At 47.8% G+C, this 22427-nt stretch overlaps 1 protein-coding gene across 2 annotated transcripts in view; it reads right to left on the bottom strand.

Annotated features, from left to right (window-relative positions):
* Nucleotides 1-22427, bottom strand: part of gabra3 (gamma-aminobutyric acid type A receptor subunit alpha3) — a 175453-nt gene that overhangs the window by 18213 nt on the left and 134813 nt on the right. For both annotated transcript variants that reach the window (XM_034099567.1, XM_034099568.1), the window contains exons 5-7: nt 18948-19168; nt 1989-2071; nt 1164-1301 (exon numbers count right to left, since the gene is read on the bottom strand). In XM_034099567.1, the coding sequence (XP_033955458.1) occupies nt 1164-1301; nt 1989-2071; nt 18948-19168 (442 nt within the window). The remainder of the gene's footprint in view (nt 1-1163; nt 1302-1988; nt 2072-18947; nt 19169-22427) is intronic.

The following is a 22427-nucleotide window of genomic DNA, read 5'->3' as shown; positions in this document are numbered from 1 at the left end:
AGCCAGAGTTGGTCCTCTCCAATTCTCTTGACTTACGGTTAAACCACATAACAGCACTGCAATAACGATGAGCTCAAGGAACAGTGTCCTCTGTAGAGTTCTACAAGTGCTGTTATTTCAACAGCTTTCAAAACACTTTCTGCATCAACAGCTTCACTACAGAGGTTAAATCTCTCAAAAATGGAAAGCCAGTGTGGCTCAGTCGTCAGCTATGCACTCTTTCAGTAATTACTAACTGCCCCCCTGAAGCAACATTTTATCTCGGCCTATAGCTTTGCAGTAATCAGTCCTTCAGCACATTTTCCTTTGCACTGTTACCTAAAGCTGGATTTTGATGTTAACTACTGATCTATCATTATTAGGTTTCAACTTACAACTTTTTTATAATGGCACCTTATAAACAATATAAGCACCTTGTGGTTGAACACTTACAGTATTATCAGATAATTGATGTGAATGTCTTCTTTGTTACTATGTCAGTCCCCAGCCCACCTTGTTTTTTCCTCCCTTCATGTTCATTTTACCATAAGCTTTACATTTGAATTTAAAACCAAATTATTGTGGTGATCATGGGCATAGGCTGGCAGACTTTCCTTTTTAACACTGTGCTTATTGAGGTTGATTCTGGGCTATAACACAACACAGAAAGGCAAGAAGACGTTCACCTCTGGCACAACTCCTAATATTATCTTTGTGAATATGCTGAATAATCCCCAAAAACCTAGAAGTCATCATTTTCTCACTGGACCCAAATAATGCAGGCTGAATCCAAAGTGACAGACGCTGGAGAAAGTGCAGACTGTTACTTTAGGGAAACAAACAAAAAGTGCCCGTATATGTCAATAGAAAAAAGGGAGGCAATTTAATTTACCACAGATGTTACGTAAACACACTGATAAGGGTTTATTTTTCAAAGGAAGAATTTTCATCCCAAGACACACTAAGTTTGTTTTCTGCCTGCTGTATACTCCATTCAAGGTAGAATGTGATGTGCCAGGATGCTTGAACATGTTGCTGCTGTCCAGTCTCTTCACACGTATAACACACCGCAGCTGCACAAGCTTAATATGGTGTATTTGTTTTGGGACCAAACCATTGGTTGAAAACACACCAAATTAAATTAAATTTAAATTCGCTCTCTGAGCTAATAGCATGTAGCGTACCTGTGCTGGAACTGATGGTTTCTTTGCCAATGACATGTCCCAGTAAGTCATACTGGTTGAGCCTGGAGCCGTCCTCTGCCAAAGTCACAGACTTTCCCTGGGTCCACAGGTAGATCACCTCATTATTGGTGTAAGCATCTGTGCGACACAGAGATCACTTATCAGCACAAAATAACGGCAAAACATTATGACATTCCAACCCAATGTAATAGCTACATTGAACCAGGAGAATGTCAATATACTATGTATTTTAACTATAGAGTGCAACACATGGAATAAGCTATACATTTATATTTAGGATTGTAATGAAGGAATTAATTAAACTTAAAATAATAGCTATGATGTAAATATATATATTTATCCTTTTTGACATGGTTATGTTGTGTTCTTGGTTTAATTAAATTGGAAGTTGCACCAAATGATTTGATGTAATTCAGATGCAATTAGCCTACATAAAAGGCCTCAAATTGGAAGTACTGTCTGGGCTGTCTTTCACTCAATTCTGCAATCTCGCCTTTCACCAAGGCCGAGGTCGGGGATCTTGGGCTTAAAAAGGTTGGTGACCACTGCTGTAGACTCTTGGGAATTGTTCTAAGGAAGTTATCAAGGGGAATCTGGCTTCTAGCCAGTGCTTGACTTTAACTGTATTGTGAGAAGAAAAACTTCCCTTAGTAGTGTATTCCTAATGGTGAGTGCACTTTAATCCTCTGAAGTGTTTTCAGGACAGCAAAGGCTCCTAACGCCTGCAGAGAACAATCACTATTGTTTCCGCAGTGCAATTTTATATCAAAGTATGTTTTGATGTGACCATCTGGACTGACTTACAACTTCCGAATTTCAGAGGACAGGCATGTGCATCCATGGGGAAATCCTCCAGGTGCATGGGGCACTCGGCATGGATGGTCAACCTGAGGGGACACAGGGGGGGGGGGTATGGTTACAAACACATCATGACAGAAGTCACCATAAACAAAACGGTGAATTTTCATACACCAAAATTCCATGTCAGACATGATCTTTATTTGCCCCTTCTTCCTGAAGAAGAAAGTCAATGACTCAATTGTTTTTCTTCCGGGTCCGGTGTCCATGGAAGTCCAATGCCCAGGTCTGTGATGACCATGGTGGCAGAGCCCCCGTGTCTACGGAAGGGCTCTTTGGATCGATTTCCTTGGTCACGTGGGAGTAGTCGCAGCTTGGTGTATGCTGTTTCTTGCTCACCCTCAGAGGACAGAACATTGTCCCACACTCGCCGCCCGCTGTAACTCCAGTAAAGGAAGCAGCAGGTGGGCGTGCGCACATGAGTGGAATAAACTGCAGAAAGTGCTATCAAAGCACTGTGCGGGTTCAACAGACGCTATTGCCGGGGTGCTGTTGTCAGAAAACACACCTTGCCTGGTGTAATAGCTCCGATTAATGCATTTCACCGTTGAATGGGAAATACAGCATTAATACGAAGGCGCGTGACCCTGTGAGAGTGGCCACGGTGCGTTCAAGGACCTCCGCAGAAGAACGGTGGGTTACGTATTGTAACCCTAGTCCTGGAGTGATGTGTTAGTGAAAAATACATTCAGTAAAAACGATTGCATTCATCCCAGAGTAAGAGTCATCTCTCTCCAGAATTCCACATTTCCCCATAATGTCGGTTTCAAAGAGACGGCATTATGACGGAGCCGCGGCCCCGCGAGAGCGTGCCGCGGTGTGCTCAAGGACCTCAGTAGAACATCGGACTTTCTGTGTCAGGCCCCCATGGGCCAAACTTCCTTTTATGGAAGGTTTGGCAGCGGAGTAGGCCACTAGAGAGTACTACAGCTTCTTAGCTGCGGCTCCACAGCTGCTTGCATGTCCCCTAACACAGTTTTATGGGGAATGGAAGCTCAGCTGTGTTGACAGAGTGGATGGACAGGACACTGAGACTGGGTTACTCACTCCAGTTTTGCAGCGTCCCTCCTCCATTCAGGGGCATCCATCCATCCATCTTCTCCCGCTTATCCGTGGTCGGGTCGCGGGGGTAGCAGTTCCAGCAGAGAGCTCCAAACTTTATTTTCCTTGGCCACATCAACCAGCTCTGACTGGGGGATCCCAAGGTGCTCCGAGGTCAGCGAAGAGATATAATCCCTCCACCTGGTCCTAGGTCTACCCCATGGTCTCTTCCCAGCTGGACGTGCCTGGAACACCTCCCTATAGGGAGGCGCCCAGGTGGCATCCTTACTAGGTGCCCGAACCACCTCAACTGGCTCCTTTCGACGCGAAGGAGGAGCGGTTCAACTCCGAGTCCCTCCCGGATGACTGAACTTCTCACCTTATCCCTAAGGGAGACACCAGCCACCCTGCGGAGAAAACCCATCTCGGCCGCTTGTATCCACGATCTCGTTCTTCCGGTCATGACCCATCCTTCATTTCTCTGAGTGTTAGAGCAAGATGGCCGCGCCTATGTTGGCTGCTAGTCGTCTTCACTCGCTACCGCTCCTGTTTGTCGCTTATCTGTTTTTTCCGTTGTGCGTACGCAATGTCAAACCGGCAGTTTCCTACAATCGCCAAACTCTGCTGGGTATAGGTGTTTTGGTGGCACAATCACTGTCGGATCGATCGGCACAGTGGAGTTGTCACCGTACCCTGCACCCCCAAGTACCAGAGGTAATCTGGTCTACAACCTGTTGCTGCCCCCGAACCTGGAGAGCAAGACGGAGGGGGAAGGCGAGCCGGAGCGGCTGTAAAGTTCCGCAAGCTGACAGAAGGCCGCCCCTCGTCTTTACTTTATCTCAGCACCACTCCATCCTCCCAGCTCCCCCCTCAGTCTCTCATCAACTGCCTGCATGACATCAAGACATGGATGTCCTCAAACTATCTGAAGCTGAACAGCGGTAAAACAGAGCTCATGGTTGTGGCACCCAAGGCACTCCAGTATGTCCAAAATTGTGCAGCTCGGGTCCTCACACACACAAAGCCCTGGCAGCACATCACTCCCACCCTCATCCACCTCCACTGGTTGCCGGTCAAGTTCCGCATAACTTATAAAGTCCTCCTCCTGACCTACAAGTCCCTCCATGCCCTTGCCCCCCAGTACCTATCGGACATCCTTCACCCGCATGCCCCACCCCGGAACCTGCGGTCTTCAGACTCTGGCCTGCTCACCACCCCCCGCACCAAACTGAGAACCTTCGGGGACAGAGCCTTCAGTGTGGCAGCCCCCACCCTCTGGAACGCTCTCCCTGCGGAGATTCGCAACATCCCCACACTGGACGCCTTCAAAAGGGCCCTCAAGTCCCATCTGTTCATCAAGGCTTTCGGCCCTTAAATCGATCTGTTGTTTTGTCTGTCTGACCTTTGTTTTGTTTTGTTTTGTTTGTGCTTGCCCTATTCCTGTAAAGCGACCTTGGGTCCCTTGAAAGGCGCTATAGAAATCCCAGTTATTATTATTATTATTATTACTGTGTACCATCTCCACGACAGCTGGCCCCAGGATGAGGACGTCAGGGCGTGGCCCCTGTGTCCGGCTGCCTGCGCCCACTGCCTTGGGCCTCGAAGATAGGAAGAGCCGGATCTGACTCCGTATCCTTTTGTTTGTTGAACGCCAGATCCATTACAAACAAATCCTTTTTATTAAATGACTTCGTCGTCTCAAGAGAGCTGGATTTTATGCTTGTTTCGGAGTCCTGGCAGAGAGCCAGGGAGTGTTCCTCCTTGAACGAACTTTGTCCTCCGGGCTACAGCTACTCCTGTGCTCCTAGGCGCACCGGCCGAGGAGGAGGACTTGCCGCGTTCTACAGAGACTGTTTCTCCACCAACATGGTGAGCACTGGATCCTTTCCAACATTTGAAGTGCTAATAACAAAAGTGGGTCGCTCAAACCCGTTTTATTGTATTTTAATATATCGCCCTCCAGGCAAGAATGGCTCTTTTTTATCCGATCTTGGTGACTTACTAACCTCCATCATCCGCTATGAAAGAGTTCTTCTGTGCGGGGATTTTAACATTCATGTAAATGACTGCTCAGACAAATTTGCCAGTGATTTCCTTAATGTCACAGAATCTTTTAATTTCTGTCAACATGTGTCTGGCCCAACGCATAACAAAGGTAACACATTGGATCTCGTGTTCACAATTGGTCTAAATATTAGCAACGTTTGTTTTGATGAGCTATCTGTTTCTGACCATAAAGCTGTACTATTTGTCATGTCGTTGGATAACGCTTATGTTCAGGGGAAGCGAGTAAAAACCTCGCGTATTTTAAATGGTGCTGCGGTTGAGAAATTTGTAACAGTTTTTGACAGCAATGTTTTGGTGTCGCATGTTGATGATGTTGATTGTCTAATCAACGCTTTCAATATACACTGCTCCGCCATTTTAGATGACGTCGCTCCCATGGTGACACGCAGCTCTCTAGCTGTAAACACATCCCCCTGGTTAACAGAGGACACCCGTATACTGAAACGGCTTTGTCGCAACCTGGAGAGCAAGACGGAGGGGGAAGGCGAGCCGGAGCGGCGGTAAAGTTCCGCAAGCTGACAGAAGGCCGCCCCTCGTCTTTACTTTATCTCAGCACCACTCCATCCTCCCAGCTCCCCCCTCAGTCTCTCATCAACTGCCTGCATGACATCAAGACATGGATGTCCTCAAACTATCTGAAGCTGAACAGCGGTAAAACAGAGCTCATGGTTGTGGCACCCAAGGCACTGCTCCAGAAGGTTGGTGACTTCGTCCTTGAGGTCGACGGCTGCTCCATCTCCCCATCTCCTGAAGCCCGCAACCTGGGTGTGATCCTCGACTCCACCCTTTCCTTCCATTCCCACGTCAAGTCTGTGACAAAACCGGCTTTCTACCACCTGCGGAACATTTCCAGACTCCGACCGTCACTCTCGGAGTCGGTTGCCGAGACCCTGGTGCATGCATTTGTCACCACCCGCTTGGACTATTGCAATGGTGTCCTGTTCGGGGTTCCCAACAAAACCCTGGACAGGCTCCAGTATGTCCAAAATTGTGCAGCTCGGGTCCTCACACACACAAAGCCCTGGCAGCACATCACTCCCACCCTCATCCACCTCCACTGGTTGCCGGTCAAGTTCCGCATAACTTATAAAGTCCTCCTCCTGACCTACAAGTCCCTCCATGCCCTTGCCCCCTAGTACCTATCGGACATCCTCCACCCCCATGCCCCACCCCGGAACCTGCGGTCTTCAGACTCTGGCCTGCTCACCACCCCCCGCACCAAACTGAGAACCTTCGGGGACAGAGCCTTCAGTGTGGCAGCCCCCACCCTCTGGAACGCTCTCCCTGCGGAGATTCGCAACATCCCCACACTGGACGCCTTCAAAAGGGCCCTCAAGTCCCATCTGTTCATCAAGGCTTTCGGCCCTTAAATCGATCTGTTGTTTTGTCTGTCTGACCTTTGTTTTGTTTTGTTTTGTTTGTGCTTGCCCAATTCCTGTAAAGCGACCTTGGGTCCCTTGAAAGGCGCTATAGAAATCCCAGTTATTATTATTATTATTATTACTGTGTACCATCTCCACGACAGCTGGCCCCAGGATGAGGACGTCAGGGCGTGGCCCCTGTGTCCGGCTGCCTGCGCCCACTGCCTTGGCCCTCGAAGATAGGAAGAGCCGGATCTGACTCCGTATCCTTTTGTTTGTTGAACGCCAGATCCATTACAAACAAATCCTTTTTATTAAATGACTTCGTCGTCTCAAGAGAGCTGGATTTTATGCTTGTTTCGGAGTCCTGGCAGAGAGCCAGGGAGTGTTCCTCCTTGAACGAACTTTGTCCTCCGGGCTACAGCTACTCCTGTGCTCCTAGGCGCACCGGCCGAGGAGGAGGACTTGCCGCGTTCTACAGAGACTGTTTCTCCACCAACATGGTGAGCACTGGATCCTTTCCAACATTTGAAGTGCTAATAACAAAAATGGGTCGCTCAAACCCGTTTTATTGTATTTTAATATATCGCCCTCCAGGCAAGAATGGCTCTTTTTTATCCGATCTTGGTGACTTACTAACCTCCATCATCCGCTATGAAAGAGTTCTTCTGTGCGGGGATTTTAACATTCATGTAAATGACTGCTCAGACAAATTTGCCAGTGATTTCCTTAATGTCACAGAATCTTTTAATTTCTGTCAACATGTGTCTGGCCCAACGCATAACAAAGGTAACACATTGGATCTCGTGTTCACAATTGGTCTAAATATTAGCAACGTTTGTTTTGATGAGCTATCTGTTTCTGACCATAAAGCTGTACTATTTGTCATGTCGTTGGATAACGCTTATGTTCAGGGGAAGCGAGTAAAAACCTCGCGTATTTTAAATGGTGCTGCGGTTGAGAAATTTGTAACAGCTTTTGACAGCAATGTTTTGGTGTCGCATGTTGATGATGTTGATTGTCTAATCAACGCTTTCAATATACACTGCTCCGCCATTTTAGATGACGTCGCTCCCATGGTGACACGCAGCTCTCTAGCTGTAAACACATCCCCCTGGTTAACAGAGCACACCCGTATACTGAAACGGCTTTGTCGCAAAGTTGAGTGGCTGTGGAAAACCACAAATCTCCAGGTACACCGCCTCCATCTGAAGGACCTTTACTGTGATTACAACAATTTGGTCAAAAATGCCCGGGCTACCTATTTTTCTAATCTCATCTCCTCTAGTAAGCACAACCCCAGAGTACTATTTAAAACCATAAATACCATTGTAAACCCGTCCACCCCCTCAGTTCCTATTTATTCAAACGACGACTGCGACTGTTCTCATTCATAACACTCCGTTCGATGTCTCACTATGGGATGCGCCTCATCGCGGAGCAAACAGAAGCATCAATCTCATTACGCCAATCCTGATTGGCTGGTGATCTTGACGTCAACGTCAGGGGAAATCACCCCCTATAAGTAGCCTGCGCCACGACGCATGCGTCATTCAAACACCTCTTCTCGCTTCAGAGCACATCTCTAATAGTAGCCGGGCTAGCTTAACAGTCCACAGACTGAACCAAAGCAAATTTTCGGTCGACGGGCGTTAGCCGGCTACCCTATTCTGCCTCGCAGAAGAGTATGGTACTAACACACCAGTTAGTATTATAGTCAACCTCGCCGTTCTTCCTCTGGAGTTAAGGTAAGGTTTTGACTTTCAAGTTAGCAACACACCAGTTGCTAGCTTGTGTTTTTTCCCTCACTGCCGACACCACGGTAGCGAGGACGCTTTTTTCTTTTCTCTTCTCACGGAGGAGAAAAGGATTACAGGAATATTACCACACCAGGTAATATCCTTTGAGAAAAAAGACCCACACTGTCCTTTTTTCCCCGGATTAAAGACAGATTGGTAACACTTTTTTCTCGACGTACCTGTTACGAGCGGGCCCTCTCCACGCCTCACGGCGAACGAGATGGACGCCTCTCCCCCTCACACCAGAGGAGTCAGGAGGCTCGGCGCTGCGGCTGCGGGTTGAAAGTGTCAGGCACAGACTCACACCAGATCTGTTCGTCCTGCCTCGGGCTGGAACACGCCCAGGAGGCCATTGACAACCCCGGCTCATGCGGGCATTGTGCCCGCTTCACTATGAAGAGCCTCCGCCGAAGGTTTGCACAACAAGCTAGCCTGTTGGGACGGGACTCCCTCATGTCCACTGATCTGCCGACCGGCAATCAAGACAATCCGCCGCAGAGATGGAGCCCCTCACTGGGTTGGTCTGGGGCTCATCGACAGCGGCACCCGCAGAACCGGAATCCCGCGCCATATCAGGCCGAGACCCGGTGGCGGCAAGAGACGCGGGAACGGGGCCCCACGCTATACCAAGCTGGGGCTCCCGGCTGGACCTCACCATGGTTTCACCCGCGGAAGATGTCCTAGAGCAGGGGTCTCCAACACGTCGATCGCGAGCTACCGGTAGCTCGCGGGCAGCTTTTCAGTAGCTCGCCGCTCGATTATCGATTATAGCGTAGGTTGCTTCTTGATTTTTCGGCCGCCGCTGGACAATAACGTTTTTTTATTTTAGAATTGTTTCTGTCACACGAATATCAAATTGGTCGGTGACGCAGAGATCAAGGAACAGACGTGACAGCGGCACAGCGACACCACACATGGAGCAGTCTGCTTTCTCCAGCAGCACCAGTCCAAAACCAACAGCGACACGGCCCGCTCTGAATCAGGCCGTGTCGCTGCGGCTCAGAGACACAGGGAGGGATTTGTGTTTTTGAAAAACACTCGTTATCGTCATGTCAGGTTTTTGGTGGATTCAATCAAGTCTTGGATTGCAGAGTATGAATGTCCTCTTGCTATTTTCAGTTGATAAATACTAAAGTTTGTGAAGGCAAGGGGAAAGCTTCCGCGATCACCGTCTCCTCCGTTCCTCCAAACCCCGCTCCCTCCCTGAAAATAATGAGTGACAGGCTGACAGCGACCCGATAGAAACTTTATTATTCACTTAATCCCTGATTGAGATATGATGAAGCTAACTTAATCTCATGCATTCATGGGATTCATGTAACAGTAAGACAGAGAATGTGAGTGTGCACCCACATGCACTATTTTAGTTTTTATACTCCTGTTGTCTGCTGTGTTCAGACTCAAGTCCTGTGTGTGATGCCACATTCAGGACATTCAGTGTCCTTTTTTTAACATAAGACCGTAGCTAGAAGCTGCAGCTCGACTGCAGAAGCATTATTTTTTGGTTTTTGAGGATGGAACAACTTCACACACAGATATATGGAGGCTAGACCTACAGTTGATTTATTATGGTTTAAAATTTCATGTCAACATGAAGAAGAAGATGAAAAAGATGGCTGAACTGTTCAGTGTCAATCCTGTGGAGATGGAGATGTAGGTTATACATCTCCAAAATCATGTTCAGTTTAAGTCTCAGCAAAACTCACAACATTTCTGGAGCCTTGAAGACCCAGAAAACTATAAGAACATTCACCAAGCAGCACTGAACATGTCTGCTTTGGTTGGTTCTGTTCTACAGACCTTTGTGAAGCAGCTTCTTCTGACACGAAAGAAATCTAAATACAGAACAAGGCTGACTGATGAACATGAAAATGACTCCATTAGAGTGAACCTAAGTGGGTACACTTCAGCATACACCTATGGTGGACTCCATGCAGCGCCAGTCCTCTCACTGACTGTAACAAAGAGTGAATGCACTTATTTGACCATAAGTGCCATACGATGCTTGTCAGGTGGTGATTAAGGACATGTATGTGAATTCTCAGTGAAGTACTCACTTTGTGGGCCATAATAATATGTGAGACATTTTCGTTTTCTTGCACCTTGATGTGAAGTTAAGATTTGTGATAAGCTTGAGGTATTGCAATTGCACACGTGTACAAAAGTATAGCTTAATTAAACTGATGAGCGCTATGTGAATAAATGTAAGCGATGTGATGCAAGTAGCTCTTGGCCACTTTCATTTTTTCAAAGTAGCTCTCAGATGAAGAAAGGTTGGAGACCCCTGTCCTAGAGTTAGACTACATGGAGGACGAAGAGGATACCTCTGAGTTCCTCCTGTCTGACTCGGATGAACAGTCCTCTGCCCAAGCTGCCTCGAACTCTGCTCGGTTTAAATCACCGAAGACGCAGAGGTCGCAGCCCATCCCTAGTCCCCAGCCCAGGCTGGAGACAAGGGCAAGTTGGCCGAGAAAATCTCCGGTTCCGGCTGCAGCTCAGGCTCAGCCAACCCAGAATTTCGGCCAGCAGTCGAGGAAGAAGAAGCGAGCGGCGTGACAGCCCCTCCTTCTCCCCTCCGTGAATGTGTTCCCGCCGCCTCGAGAGATGCCTAAACACCATCCTCAAGTCCGCACAAACACATGTCACACGTTGGTTGATTCCTCTGTCATAAAACATTTGCCGCTGACGCATCCAGGCTTCAGGCCGAGGGCGCAGCTCAAAAAAAATGAAAAGGAAATCAATAAAACCAATAAGCAGCCCGCCAATTTTCTCCCCTTTTGAGAGCAGCTACGGCATCTCTCAAAAGGCGGATTATTGACGGGTCTGTGAAGGCCCCACCGCCACGCGCAGTGCCGGCTGGAGCTGTAAAGGCACCACCGTCACACGCATGCGCAGTGCCGGCTGGGGTCGTGAAGGCTCCACCGTCTCGCGCATGCGCAGTGCCGGCTAGAGCTGTAAGGGCACCACCGGCACGCGCAGGCGCAGTGCCGACTGGAGCCGTGAAGGCACCATCGTCACACGCATGCGCAGTGCCGGCTGGAGCTGAAAGGGCACCTCCGTCACGCGCATGCGCAGTGCCGGCCGGAGCCGTAAACGTGACATCTCAGCTGGCTCTAAGGAGCATACAGCAGGAGATACTCACCACATCTGCCTGGGCTTCTCAAAACAGTTATACTTTATCTGTTTTCACAAACCCAGAGAGAGTCAACCCATAGAAAGAAGGGTTTTATCTATAATGCTCACCGAGCGGAGTCAGATTACGGGGAAAAATGTCCTCGTAAAGCACCCACTCAACATGGGCCTCATAATAAAACTAAACCCTGCGCGCCACGGCGTGCGGAGAGTTTTGGTTATTATGTAATGCGTAGTGGCACTACACCCGACTTTTCTAGTGCGGGACGCGCCTACGGGTGCTGTCCTTTCACAGAAGGTGGTCACCACGGACGCAGGTCAGACAGGCTGATAGGGTATTTACGAAGGTCGCCCGGTGAGAGGTCCCTAGAGCAGAGACCTCCAGCGGGCCCACGTAAACTACCCGGAGCTTTTAGCGGTGTTCCCCACCCTAAAACGCTTCCTGCCTTCTCTCAGAGGACACCATGTCCTCGTGAGGACAGACAACACGATATCGTGTATGAATCGCCAGGGGAGGTTGCGTTGTCTCCAGTCACACACACTGGCACACAAACTTATCCCTTGGAGAGGCAGACGTCTCCTCTCTCTGACAGCGACACAGGTACCGGGAGTTATGCACCTCTGGACAGAATTACTGTCCAGAGGTGCACCACTCTATGCAGACTGGACTCCTCATCCAAGGATCGGGAGTCCGCTGTGGGTGCGTTACGGCGGAGCCGCGTTAAGTCTGTTCGCAAAAGGAGAAAATGCTCAATGACAGTTGTTCTCTTTAATGCACGATTTAAACGCACTGTTAGGCGGGGACACACTCGTACACGATTGACCTCCGGGTCCTCTGTGCGTGTTCCCACCCCTGGTTCTGTTACCCCCAACTCTGGCCAGAGTGAAGGAGCAACGCCACACACTTACTCTGATGTTTCTGTCAGGATTATTATGTCATGTCACGTTTCTATGTCTAGGTGTGGGTGTTTTTCCGTTCTCCTTGTCATGTTTTCCTCCCTGTATATTGTCTGGTCTCTTTTCCCTGTGTTTTCATGTCTGTCGTTAGTTTCCCTGGTCTGTCTAAGTTCCTGAGTGTTTTCACCTGTCACTCCTTGTGTGTCTCCTGTGCTCATCAGTGTCAGCCCCGCCCCTGATTGTTCCCACCTGTGTCTAGTTACCCTGTGTTTAAATTCCCCTGTCTCCCAGTGTTCAGTGTCAGTTCGTCTTGTCTATTGTCATGGTAAGGTCTATGCTCCTGGTACTCATGAAAAGTTTTTGATTCCTCACTGCGTGAGCGCATTCATTTTTTGTTCTCTGTTTTTTGTCATCTCGACTAGAGTTTTGGTGGTTACCTTTTTTGTTCATTTTTGCCAGTCATGGAAAAATAAAGTATCTTACAATACTTTACCTCTGTCTCCCTGTCTGCAATTGGGTCCAACATCCTAAGGGCCTGAGATCTTAACAGAACGAACTGACCAGAATATGGACCCAGCGGATATGGAAGATTTTGAGTTAGATCTGTTCGATCTAGACTTTTCCCTTCAATGTTCTCATGCCGAGTGGAAAGGAACTTCTTCCAGAAAGGACAAAGAGGCTATTCTCGAGAGGGCACGAATGGAGGTGGCCGAAATGCCTTGGTTGAGGAGTTCGTTTCCGGAGTGGTTACAGCTTTTCACAAGTTGTCCTGAGGACTGGTCCGACGCATCTAACCCTTTCCTTGGATCCGACTACGGTCCTGTTGGAGGTCCACGGAGTCTCCAAAGAGCCTCTAGGAGACGCAGGGCCAGGATTCCAGCCCGTGCTCCAACAGCCATGATCCCGGTGTGGGATTCCCAGTCTGCTAGCCCCAGGCATGCTAGCTCCCTGTCTCCCAATTCCCAACCTGGCACCATATGCCTCGGTGGGATCCATCTGAAGTCAACCCATGCTTCTGCCCCAGGTCCTGCTCCTGTCCAGGAGTCGTATGCTGGAACTCGTCTGGCTTATGGAGGTCCACGGAGCCTTCAGGCGGCTGCTAAGAGAAGGAGTCGCAAAGCCAAGCTAGCAGCCATGCCTCCATGCTCCAGTACCGGCCCACGCAGCTTTGCGTCGATACTCCATTACCTGGCTTACACAGCCAGGGTCCAGGCTTCCGCTCCGCCCCCAACAGCCATGGTTCCGGCTCCAGTGCCGGACCCAGCAGCCATGGTTCCGTGCTCCAGTACCATCCCACATAGCCATGGTACTGTGCTCCAGTACCATCCCACACAGCCATGGATCCGTGTTCCGGTTCCTTGCCCAGCAGCAATGGTTCCGACTCCTGAACCGGTCCCCACAGCCATGGTTCCGGCTCCAGAACCGGCCCATGCAGCCATGGTCCCTGCTACAGAACCGGCCCACACAGCCATGGTCCCAGCCCCAGTCATGGCCCCAGCAGCCATGGCTCCGGCCCCAGCAGCCATGGTTCGGGCTTCAGTACCGGCCCCAGTAGCCATGGTCCCAACTCCAGTTTCGGCTCCAGGACTGGCTCTCCGGCCGACGCCAGCTCCCCGTGTCCTGTTGGCGTACCGGCCGACTCCAGCACCTCGTCTCCTGTTGGCTGTCCAGCCGACGCCAGCTCCCCGAGTCCTGTCGGAGTACCGGCCAACGCCAGCTCCCCGAGGCCTGTTGGCGTACCGGCCGACTCCAGCACCTCGTCTCCTGCTGGCTCTCCAGCCGACGCCAGCTCCCCGTGTCCTGTCGGCGTACCGACTGACACAAGTTCCTTCTCAAGACCCATGTCAAGTCCCCTCTCGACTTCCCTCTCAAGTCCCCTCTCAAGTCTCCTCTCCAGTTCCCTCTCGAGTCTCCTCTCAAGCTACCTCTCGAGTCACCCCTCAAGTCACTCCTCAAGTCCCCTCTCGAGTCCCCTCTCAAGTTCCCTCTCAAGTCCCCTCTCAAGTTCCTACCCAAGTCCCCTCTCAAGTTTCCTCTCAGGTCCCCTTTCGAGTCTCTACTCGAGTCTCCTCTCAAGTTCCCTCTCAAGTCTCCTCTCGAGTTCCCTCTCAGGTCTCTTCTCGAGTCTCTTCTCGAGTCCCCTCTCAAATCCCCTCACGAGTCCCCTCTCAAAACACTTCTCAAGTCCCCTCTCAAGACACTTCTCAGGTCCCATCTCGAGTCTCTTCTCAAGTCCCCTTACAGGTCCTCTCTCGAGGCCCCTCTCAAGTTCCCTCTCGAGTCTCCTCTCGAGTTCCCTCTCGAGTCTCCTCTCCAGTCCCCGTTCGAGTCCCCTCTCAAGTTCCTACCCGAGTCCCATCTCAAGTTCCTACCCGAGTCCCCTCTCAAGTTCCTACCCGAGTCCCCTCTCAAGTTCCTACCCGAGTCCCCTCTCAAGTTCCTACCCGAGTCCCCTCTCGAGGCCCCTCTCAAGTTCCCTCTCGAGTCTCCTCTCGAGTTCCCTCTCGAGTCTCCTCTCGAGTTCCTCTCGAGTTCCCTCTCCAGTCACCTCTCGAGCCCCCTCTCAAGTCACCTCTCGAGTCTCCGATCAAGTTCCCTCTCAAGATTCCTCTCAAGTCACCTCTCAAGTCAACTCTCAAGTTTCCTCTCGAGTTCCCTCTCAAGCCCTCTATCGAGTTCCCACTCAAGTCCCTACTCACGTGTCGTTGGAGGTTCCGCTGGGGGTCCTGCCAACTCTATGTCCTGTGCCGTTGGAGGCCCCGCCGACTACTCTTCTGCCGGGGGTCCTGCCAACCCTATGTCCTGTGCCGTTGGAGGCCCCGCCGACTACTCTCCTGCCGGGGGTCCTGCCAGTCCTGTGTCCTGTGCCGTTGGAGGCCCCGCCGACTACTCTTCTGCCGGGGGTCCTGCCAACCCTAAGTCCTGTGCCGTTGGAGGCCCCGCCGACTACTCTCCTGCCAACCCTGTGTCCTGTGCCGTTGGAGGCCCCGCCGACTACTCTCCTGCCGGGGGTCCTGCCAACCCTGTGTCCTGTCCCGTTGGAGGCCCCGCCGACTACTCTTCTGCCAGGAGTTCTGCCAACCCTGTGTCCTGTGCCGTTGGAGGTCCCGCCGACTACTCTTCTGCTGGGGGTCCTGCCAACCCTATGTCCCGTGCCGTTGGGGGTCCCACCGACTACTCTTCTGCCGGGGGTCCTGCCGGCCCTGTGTCCTGTGCCGTTGGGGGTCCCACCGACTACTCTTCTGCCGGGGGCCCTGCCAGCCCCGTGTCCTGTTTCGTTGGAGGCCTCAACATCACCTGTTTCGCTGGGGGTGCTGCCAACTCCTTGTCCTCTTCCGTGGGGGATCTTGCCGACACCCGTCCCACCGGCTCCGATTCCTGTCCGGTCAACACCGGCTCCAGCCCGGTCCCCTGAGAGCTGTGGTCTTCGCCCATCCTCAAACTCTGCCTTGCCCCCGGGCCGTCCGCCCGAGACCCCCTTTTTGAACTCTGCCTTGCCCCCGGGCCTTGCCCCCGAGGCTCTGGTCACAGAACCATTTGAGCCTCTGGAGCTCTCCTCCCTGAAGGCACTATCATTGAAAACAGCTTTGCTATTTGCCTTGACTTCGGCCAAGAGAGTGTGCGAGCTGACCGCTCTGTCGGTGCACCCGAGTTGCCTTTTGATTCGGAGTGATTGTATAGGGGTGACACTCAGACCGAACCCCTACTTTGTTCCCAAGAACTTAAGGAGTTCGTTCAGGTCGAGAGCTATACAGTTAGACGGCTTTAGTCTTCCACCCCATATTGGGGACAGGGAGGCTAAATTGCACCTCCTCTGCCCGGTGCGTGCGCTGGCATGTTATGTACGGCGCACGGCTGCCATTAGACGCACTGAACAGCTGTTGGTGCTTTCGGAATAGTTTGGCTCTTAAAGCTCTTTCCAAGAAACGCCTGACAGGATGGCTCTGCGAGTGCATTTCACATGCCTATGGACAGGCGGGGAGAGCCTTCCCCACTGGGGTCCATGCACACTCTACACGTGGTATGGCTGTATCAACAGCCTTGTTCAACGGCGTGAGTGTGGAGGGCATATGCACGGTGGCGTCCTGGTCTACACCAGGCCCCTTCATAAGGTTTTATCTCTTGGACATGTCTGGCTCATTCTCGTCGTCTGTGCTTGCTGGGGCAACACAGGACGGGTGAGGGGGGAGAGCCTTCCTCACTATTTTCCATGCACACTCTACACGAGCTAAGCGCGTGTGAGTGTGCTCTACCCAGCCAAGTAAGCTGCGGCCCGACTTCTCCACGGTCTCAACCGGATGAGAGAAAGTTGGGGTGCGGTGGCTGTTAACCAAAGGCTGGTCAGGGGCAGTGGGATGGGTCGATGTTGTTGGACGACAGGGTGTTTATCCATCAGGGCTCCACCCACTGTACCCATAGAGTCCAGTAGAGGGCGGAGCCTGTGTGAGATGTAATGGGGGGTTACGTATTGTAACCCTAGTCATATAAGCACATACAGAGCCCTCTACCTATGGTCCCTGTCTTTCCTATGCCGCTCGCTGAAGAGGGTGTAAGATGACAGGATCAGGAGATGTGGCTGCCTTATATACTGTGGGTCTGCGTGCGCATTCAGGTAGGATCGCCCTGATTGGCGATTGGCCCATATGTTGCATGCTTCAGAACTGTGTACAGATTTGACATGGCTACTAGAAAACTTGTATACTTTGAAGAGGCTGATATAAATTAATCTCACCATTGTAAACAGCTTCATGTTGTCTAGTTTTATCAGCCTACAGTAGTGTTAACACTTCACAGATCTTTTCTATCGAGAAACCTACTGTTTCAAATGAGCTCCTTGTAATGCACTTGTGTTTTTTTTAACATCCTCTTGACTGTTCTATGATGCTTCCTCATTACTAATAAGTGCCTCAGTAGCTATACGCATATTATTGCAATATAACATAAAGCCAATGTTAGCAATTTACCCTTGCCTGTCAAACGGCACCTAAAACGGCTAGTAATTGATGAAATTAATTTAATTTCTAGGCTGATCTGACATTCATACTGAAACGGCGACAAGAATAATCATTTGTAGCTTTTTAATACAAAAAGTAACTGTAAGGGTCCAAATGAACCCCTTTGCAAATGCAACCCGAAGAGTGTGTGGGAGAGAAACTCCCTCTGGAGGGATATGTTTGCCTTTGCAGACCATTTACATGCGCACAAACCTATAACACACTACAGGAAAGGGAAAATCCCCAAAATTGCATACTAGGGCCAATTGAAATATAAAATGTAGCTTTAAACTAGATGTGTGTAAAGATACGCTGGTTTTAAAAATACTTGTTGCTTTTGTCTAGCAGATGTTTGTCATACTTTGCTTCATCTTATTTCAAATCTACTTGATTATCCAAGTAAAACATTCCTTATGATATTTATCAATGTAATATATCTGTCTTGGCCTTGGCAGAACTGCTCTGGGACTGAAATCTAATTCTTTCACTATTTCATTTTCACCCTTGAAAATCAATAATGACTTTGGGACAAGCAACATAGAAGTATTTCTTTTTCAGTGATTCAAGGCTCTGCTGCAATGGATGATTGTCAGTAGATGAACAGATGGGTTCAAACTAATACATAATTTTTGCTTCAGTCATGAACATAATGGTGCTAGCTGACTTGATGCTACTATCAGTCTATTTTTAGCATGACATATATGTATGCACAATGGCACTCTTTGATCAAGTGATTATTCATTGAGTTGTCTGTATGTGAAAGACAATCAGACAGATGGGATGATCAGAAATGATCCAGATATCCGCTGCTAATGACTCCTGCATAGGGAGTTCACTTTTTTCTAAGCAATTGATCACAGAAATCATATCCTTCCATTACATTTGTGCACCATATGTGTTGCTTGTTCAAGCTGTTCTGTTCATTTAAGTATAATAGGCACAAACAAGCACTGGTTTTAAGCTTAGGGGCTTACCAGACAGAGAATGGCAACAGAATCAATTCACTTTAAAGATTCTGTGTCACACCACCGAAAACAAACTCCTCTGCGTCAGCTGCACTTTGTGTAAAGTAGCAAATGTTGGCATGCGAAAGCGCTAAATCAAAAGGGAAAACATGGCCAACAAAATACATGCTTATCGACATGTTGCCACTTTCCTTAGGTGCAATTTCTTGCAGTTACATTAGCATTTAGCTCATAGCATTACTGTGTACTGGGCTGCAGACTCTGGTCTTGTTAAGATAAGATAAGATAGTACTTTATTGATCACAATTTGGGAAATGTTTGTGTTGCAGCAGCATAGTACAATAACAATTAAAAGACAAGAAATAAACAAGAAAGTAGAAAATATACATGTTGAATTTACAAATGAACAATAACAAGATATAAAGCAAGGTATTATATATACATAAGTATGTGACAGATGGAATATTAAATATTAAACTGAATATAAATGTAAAATGTACAGTGTGGTTTTATTCCAAGAGAAGCAAGGAGCAGATACTTCTCTGCCAGCCAGAGGTGATAGAGAGTTATTGCAGTGGGCAGGAATGTTTTCCTGTATCTGTTAAAGTACAATACTCAACAAAGAGTGGCGACCTCATAGGTTTCTCACCTCATCGTGTAGAGAAGCGTGCCGTTGTCAACTAGTCGCAGCAGTTTGTTTGGAGTCGTCATGTTGTGGGCCACCGATTTCTTTCCGTTATGGAAAAAGGTGTCAGGAGTCCAGATCTTACTGGCCAGGAGGTTGTTGAGGGGTAACACATGCATGGGCCCGTCGAACTTCAGTCTCTCGTCCCTCCAACTCTGGCGGAAGAAGACATCGACGGTGTACTCCTGAGAGAAAAAGGGTGCAAAAGTTTAGTTGGCAAGATGTTATAATAAATCCCTAAACATTAATAGATGATTGTATGCTAAACCGGCTGACGTGTCATCGTTATGACCGATACTCCAAATATTTTGTAATGCCGTATGTAGAAATCAAAGATAACCGAAATATAACTAAAGGCTAAAAAATCCTTTTAGTAGAAAATTCAAGTGCTTTTTCTTACATGACTGATTACAGATGTCAAAAGGTTTTTTGGTGGAATCATCATTTGTGTTAGCTGAGTTTGGAAATGTTTTCTGAGAGGTATCATTTTTAATGGCCCAGGTGTGCACCATGCTTCACCATCTGTCATCAACGCAGAGCTCACACACACACACACACACACACACACACACACACACACACACACACACACACACACACACACACACCACACACACACACACACACACACACACACACACACACACACACACACACACACACACACACACACACACACACACACACACACACACACACACACACACACACACACACACACACACACAGTAGGGGCAAATATTACATGTTACCTATTATGCTAAAACCAAATGCAACACACACACACACACACACACACACACACACACACACACACACACACACACACACACACACACACACACACACACACACACACACACACACACACACACACACACACACACACACACACACACACGTACACAAGTACTGTATATGTCACACCAGTTATTGTAGAATACATTTTCTTAAGTGTATGTATTCCTGCATCATGTAATTACCACTCTGGCAACAATGAAGTGTTTGACACAAATGAGTGTCAGCAAGAAATCTTGTAAGCAACTGTTTTATGTTATATTTAAAGTTTTATTGAAAGTGTTTTGGTGTTTTACCAACGCATAAAACGACATAAATAAAAGGATTTCAGGATATTTAGTCAAAAGGGAATATATTTCTCATCATACATTCAATAGGACTTGGTTTCCTAGCAACAGACTTCCCTCATCCGCTCCATACAGTGGCAGTGCAGACTGAACGCAGCTGTCTTTACGGAGAGAGATAGAAAAAAGCTGTACACATTACTGGTGATCAATAAAAGCACACCTTATGTGTTTATCAGTCGCTTTTTGCTTTTGCTCTTACAGTAAAATGGTTTGCAAAGCAATACAGCTCACCAGTGACTTGTGAGTGCTTTTTTACATGAGAGAAAAAACAATAAAGTCATTTCTTAGTGATTTGAACAACAGGAAGCCATCAACCTCAGCAGGAAAGGTGACCAGCTCCCACTCAACACATCAACAGAGCTTCTGTAAACAGCCAGGGTTGCGTCTGTTAATTGATTGAATTGACCTCCTGGTGGCCTGCGTAAAGTCCCTAAAACATTTACACTGCATGTGTCCTCAAGTGTTCTTAATAAAGCCCACAGATCACAGATAGATAAAAGCAAGAGTTAGACAGTTTACCTTAACCCCTTCTTCAGTTATTTTCTACCTATCAAGTTATGTTTCTTATTTATTTAGTCTCTCTTCAGCAATGTCTAAAGCGTCTACAATATCTACACAAATAATGAAATAGCGTTGAATATTTAACTGAAGGAAAAAGAAAAACGTTTTTTTTTATTATGCTGTTTGATATATGTACCAAGAAATTAAACAACACAGATAACAAAATATATTTCCATTTCAAGATATACAGACTAAAAGACAAAAGCATCATGCCTTACTTTAAGTAGCCAATATGAGTATAAAGCTCAGTTAAATTTAATTTAAACCAAAAACACCTACAATAAATAATCAAATGAAAAGTAATCTATGCACAGCGTGTCAAGCATTTACCTTTGATGGTCATGGACAAGAAATTATTTATTATAAAAAATATATCATGTATTAATGTTCAAGCTAACAATAGGTAAGGTGAGCAAACTGTACATTATTATACTGTGAACGTCTGTAATAATATGATAGCTAAATCTTTGTTAATTAAAATATTTCTGATTTACATTTTCAGATTATTTATTTTTTTCCAAATTGAGAGGTAGTTGGTTAATGTAGTGCAGAAGTAATGTAATGGGAGTAACTCAAATATTTCAATGTTTTTACTGGTTGCGTTATCAAATCTTTGTGATGTGAGTCATTTATCAAATGTTATTCATCAGCTGTAACCGTCTGGACAAGTGGACAGGAGTAGTGGTGGATGTGTGTAGGCAGGAGAGAGGGCAGAGTGATATGTTTCAGGATATGCACCAGCTGAACATGTGAGCAAACTGGCATCCCAGTATGATGAACAGCTCTACACATGAGCCAGCTGGCGGCCATTGCCCTCACAGTCTCCATCTTCATTGTGAACTGTGAGAGAGAAGTCTCCACTATGAATAGGGGGACACCTTCAATGAGCAACATCTGAAATCATACATTGTTTGGTTTCTCTCAATTTCCCACACTCCAATCCTTCTTGTTATTGTTTCTACATAATAGGTGAAGACAGACCTGAGAAGCAGGCTGCAGCGGGCCATCTGGCATCGTGCATGCTACTGAGAATCAATGAGCCACCTCTGGGCGCGCTCCCAATGACAGAGCCTCAGAGCTGCTCTTTCAACAAAACAAGAACATGCTGCCACTGAGGCAATTATACACAGTGCCCTCTGTGTGGAGTGGGTCTTAAAAGGCATTATGTACGGATATAAAGATGTCATTAAATATATTTTAAAGTTCTCTAAGCAAGTCATTTTTAATAAAAACATTTTAAAATGCTTTTGATATTCCCTCCTACTTCAAAACCATTTCCCCCTGCTACTGAAAAGTATTCGCTGTACTCTGTACTCCTAAATACTCCAGATAAAATCACTTAAGTAAAAATGAATAATCAAAAACAATTACATCAAGTACAATAACAACAGTGTGTTGTTTTCAAGGGTGGAAGTAAAGAACTACATTTGCTCTGGTGCTGCCTGAACTCATTATACCACGTTGACTTTGGTCATGAATTAAATGGCAAATGCGGACAACAAAGGACTCTCCAGGTCCCAGGAAAGACTAATGAACACACACACATGGGCCTTAGGACCACACTATATGGTGATGTTCTTTGTCCTGTGTCTGCGACCGAAACTTTCCAGCAACACTACGAAAAAGTTTGTCTTTTCCTGGCACAGAATGAAACTGGACCATCTAATCTAAATACCATACAAGTATTACTCTTGTATGCACTTCATTATTCTCGCCTTTTCTTTATGAGATCCAACGA

This window comes from Pseudochaenichthys georgianus, chromosome 14 (assembly GCF_902827115.2).
Source record: "Pseudochaenichthys georgianus chromosome 14, fPseGeo1.2, whole genome shotgun sequence".
Lineage (NCBI taxonomy): Eukaryota > Metazoa > Chordata > Actinopteri > Perciformes > Channichthyidae > Pseudochaenichthys > Pseudochaenichthys georgianus.
This window is presented reverse-complemented; position numbering and strand designations above follow the sequence as displayed.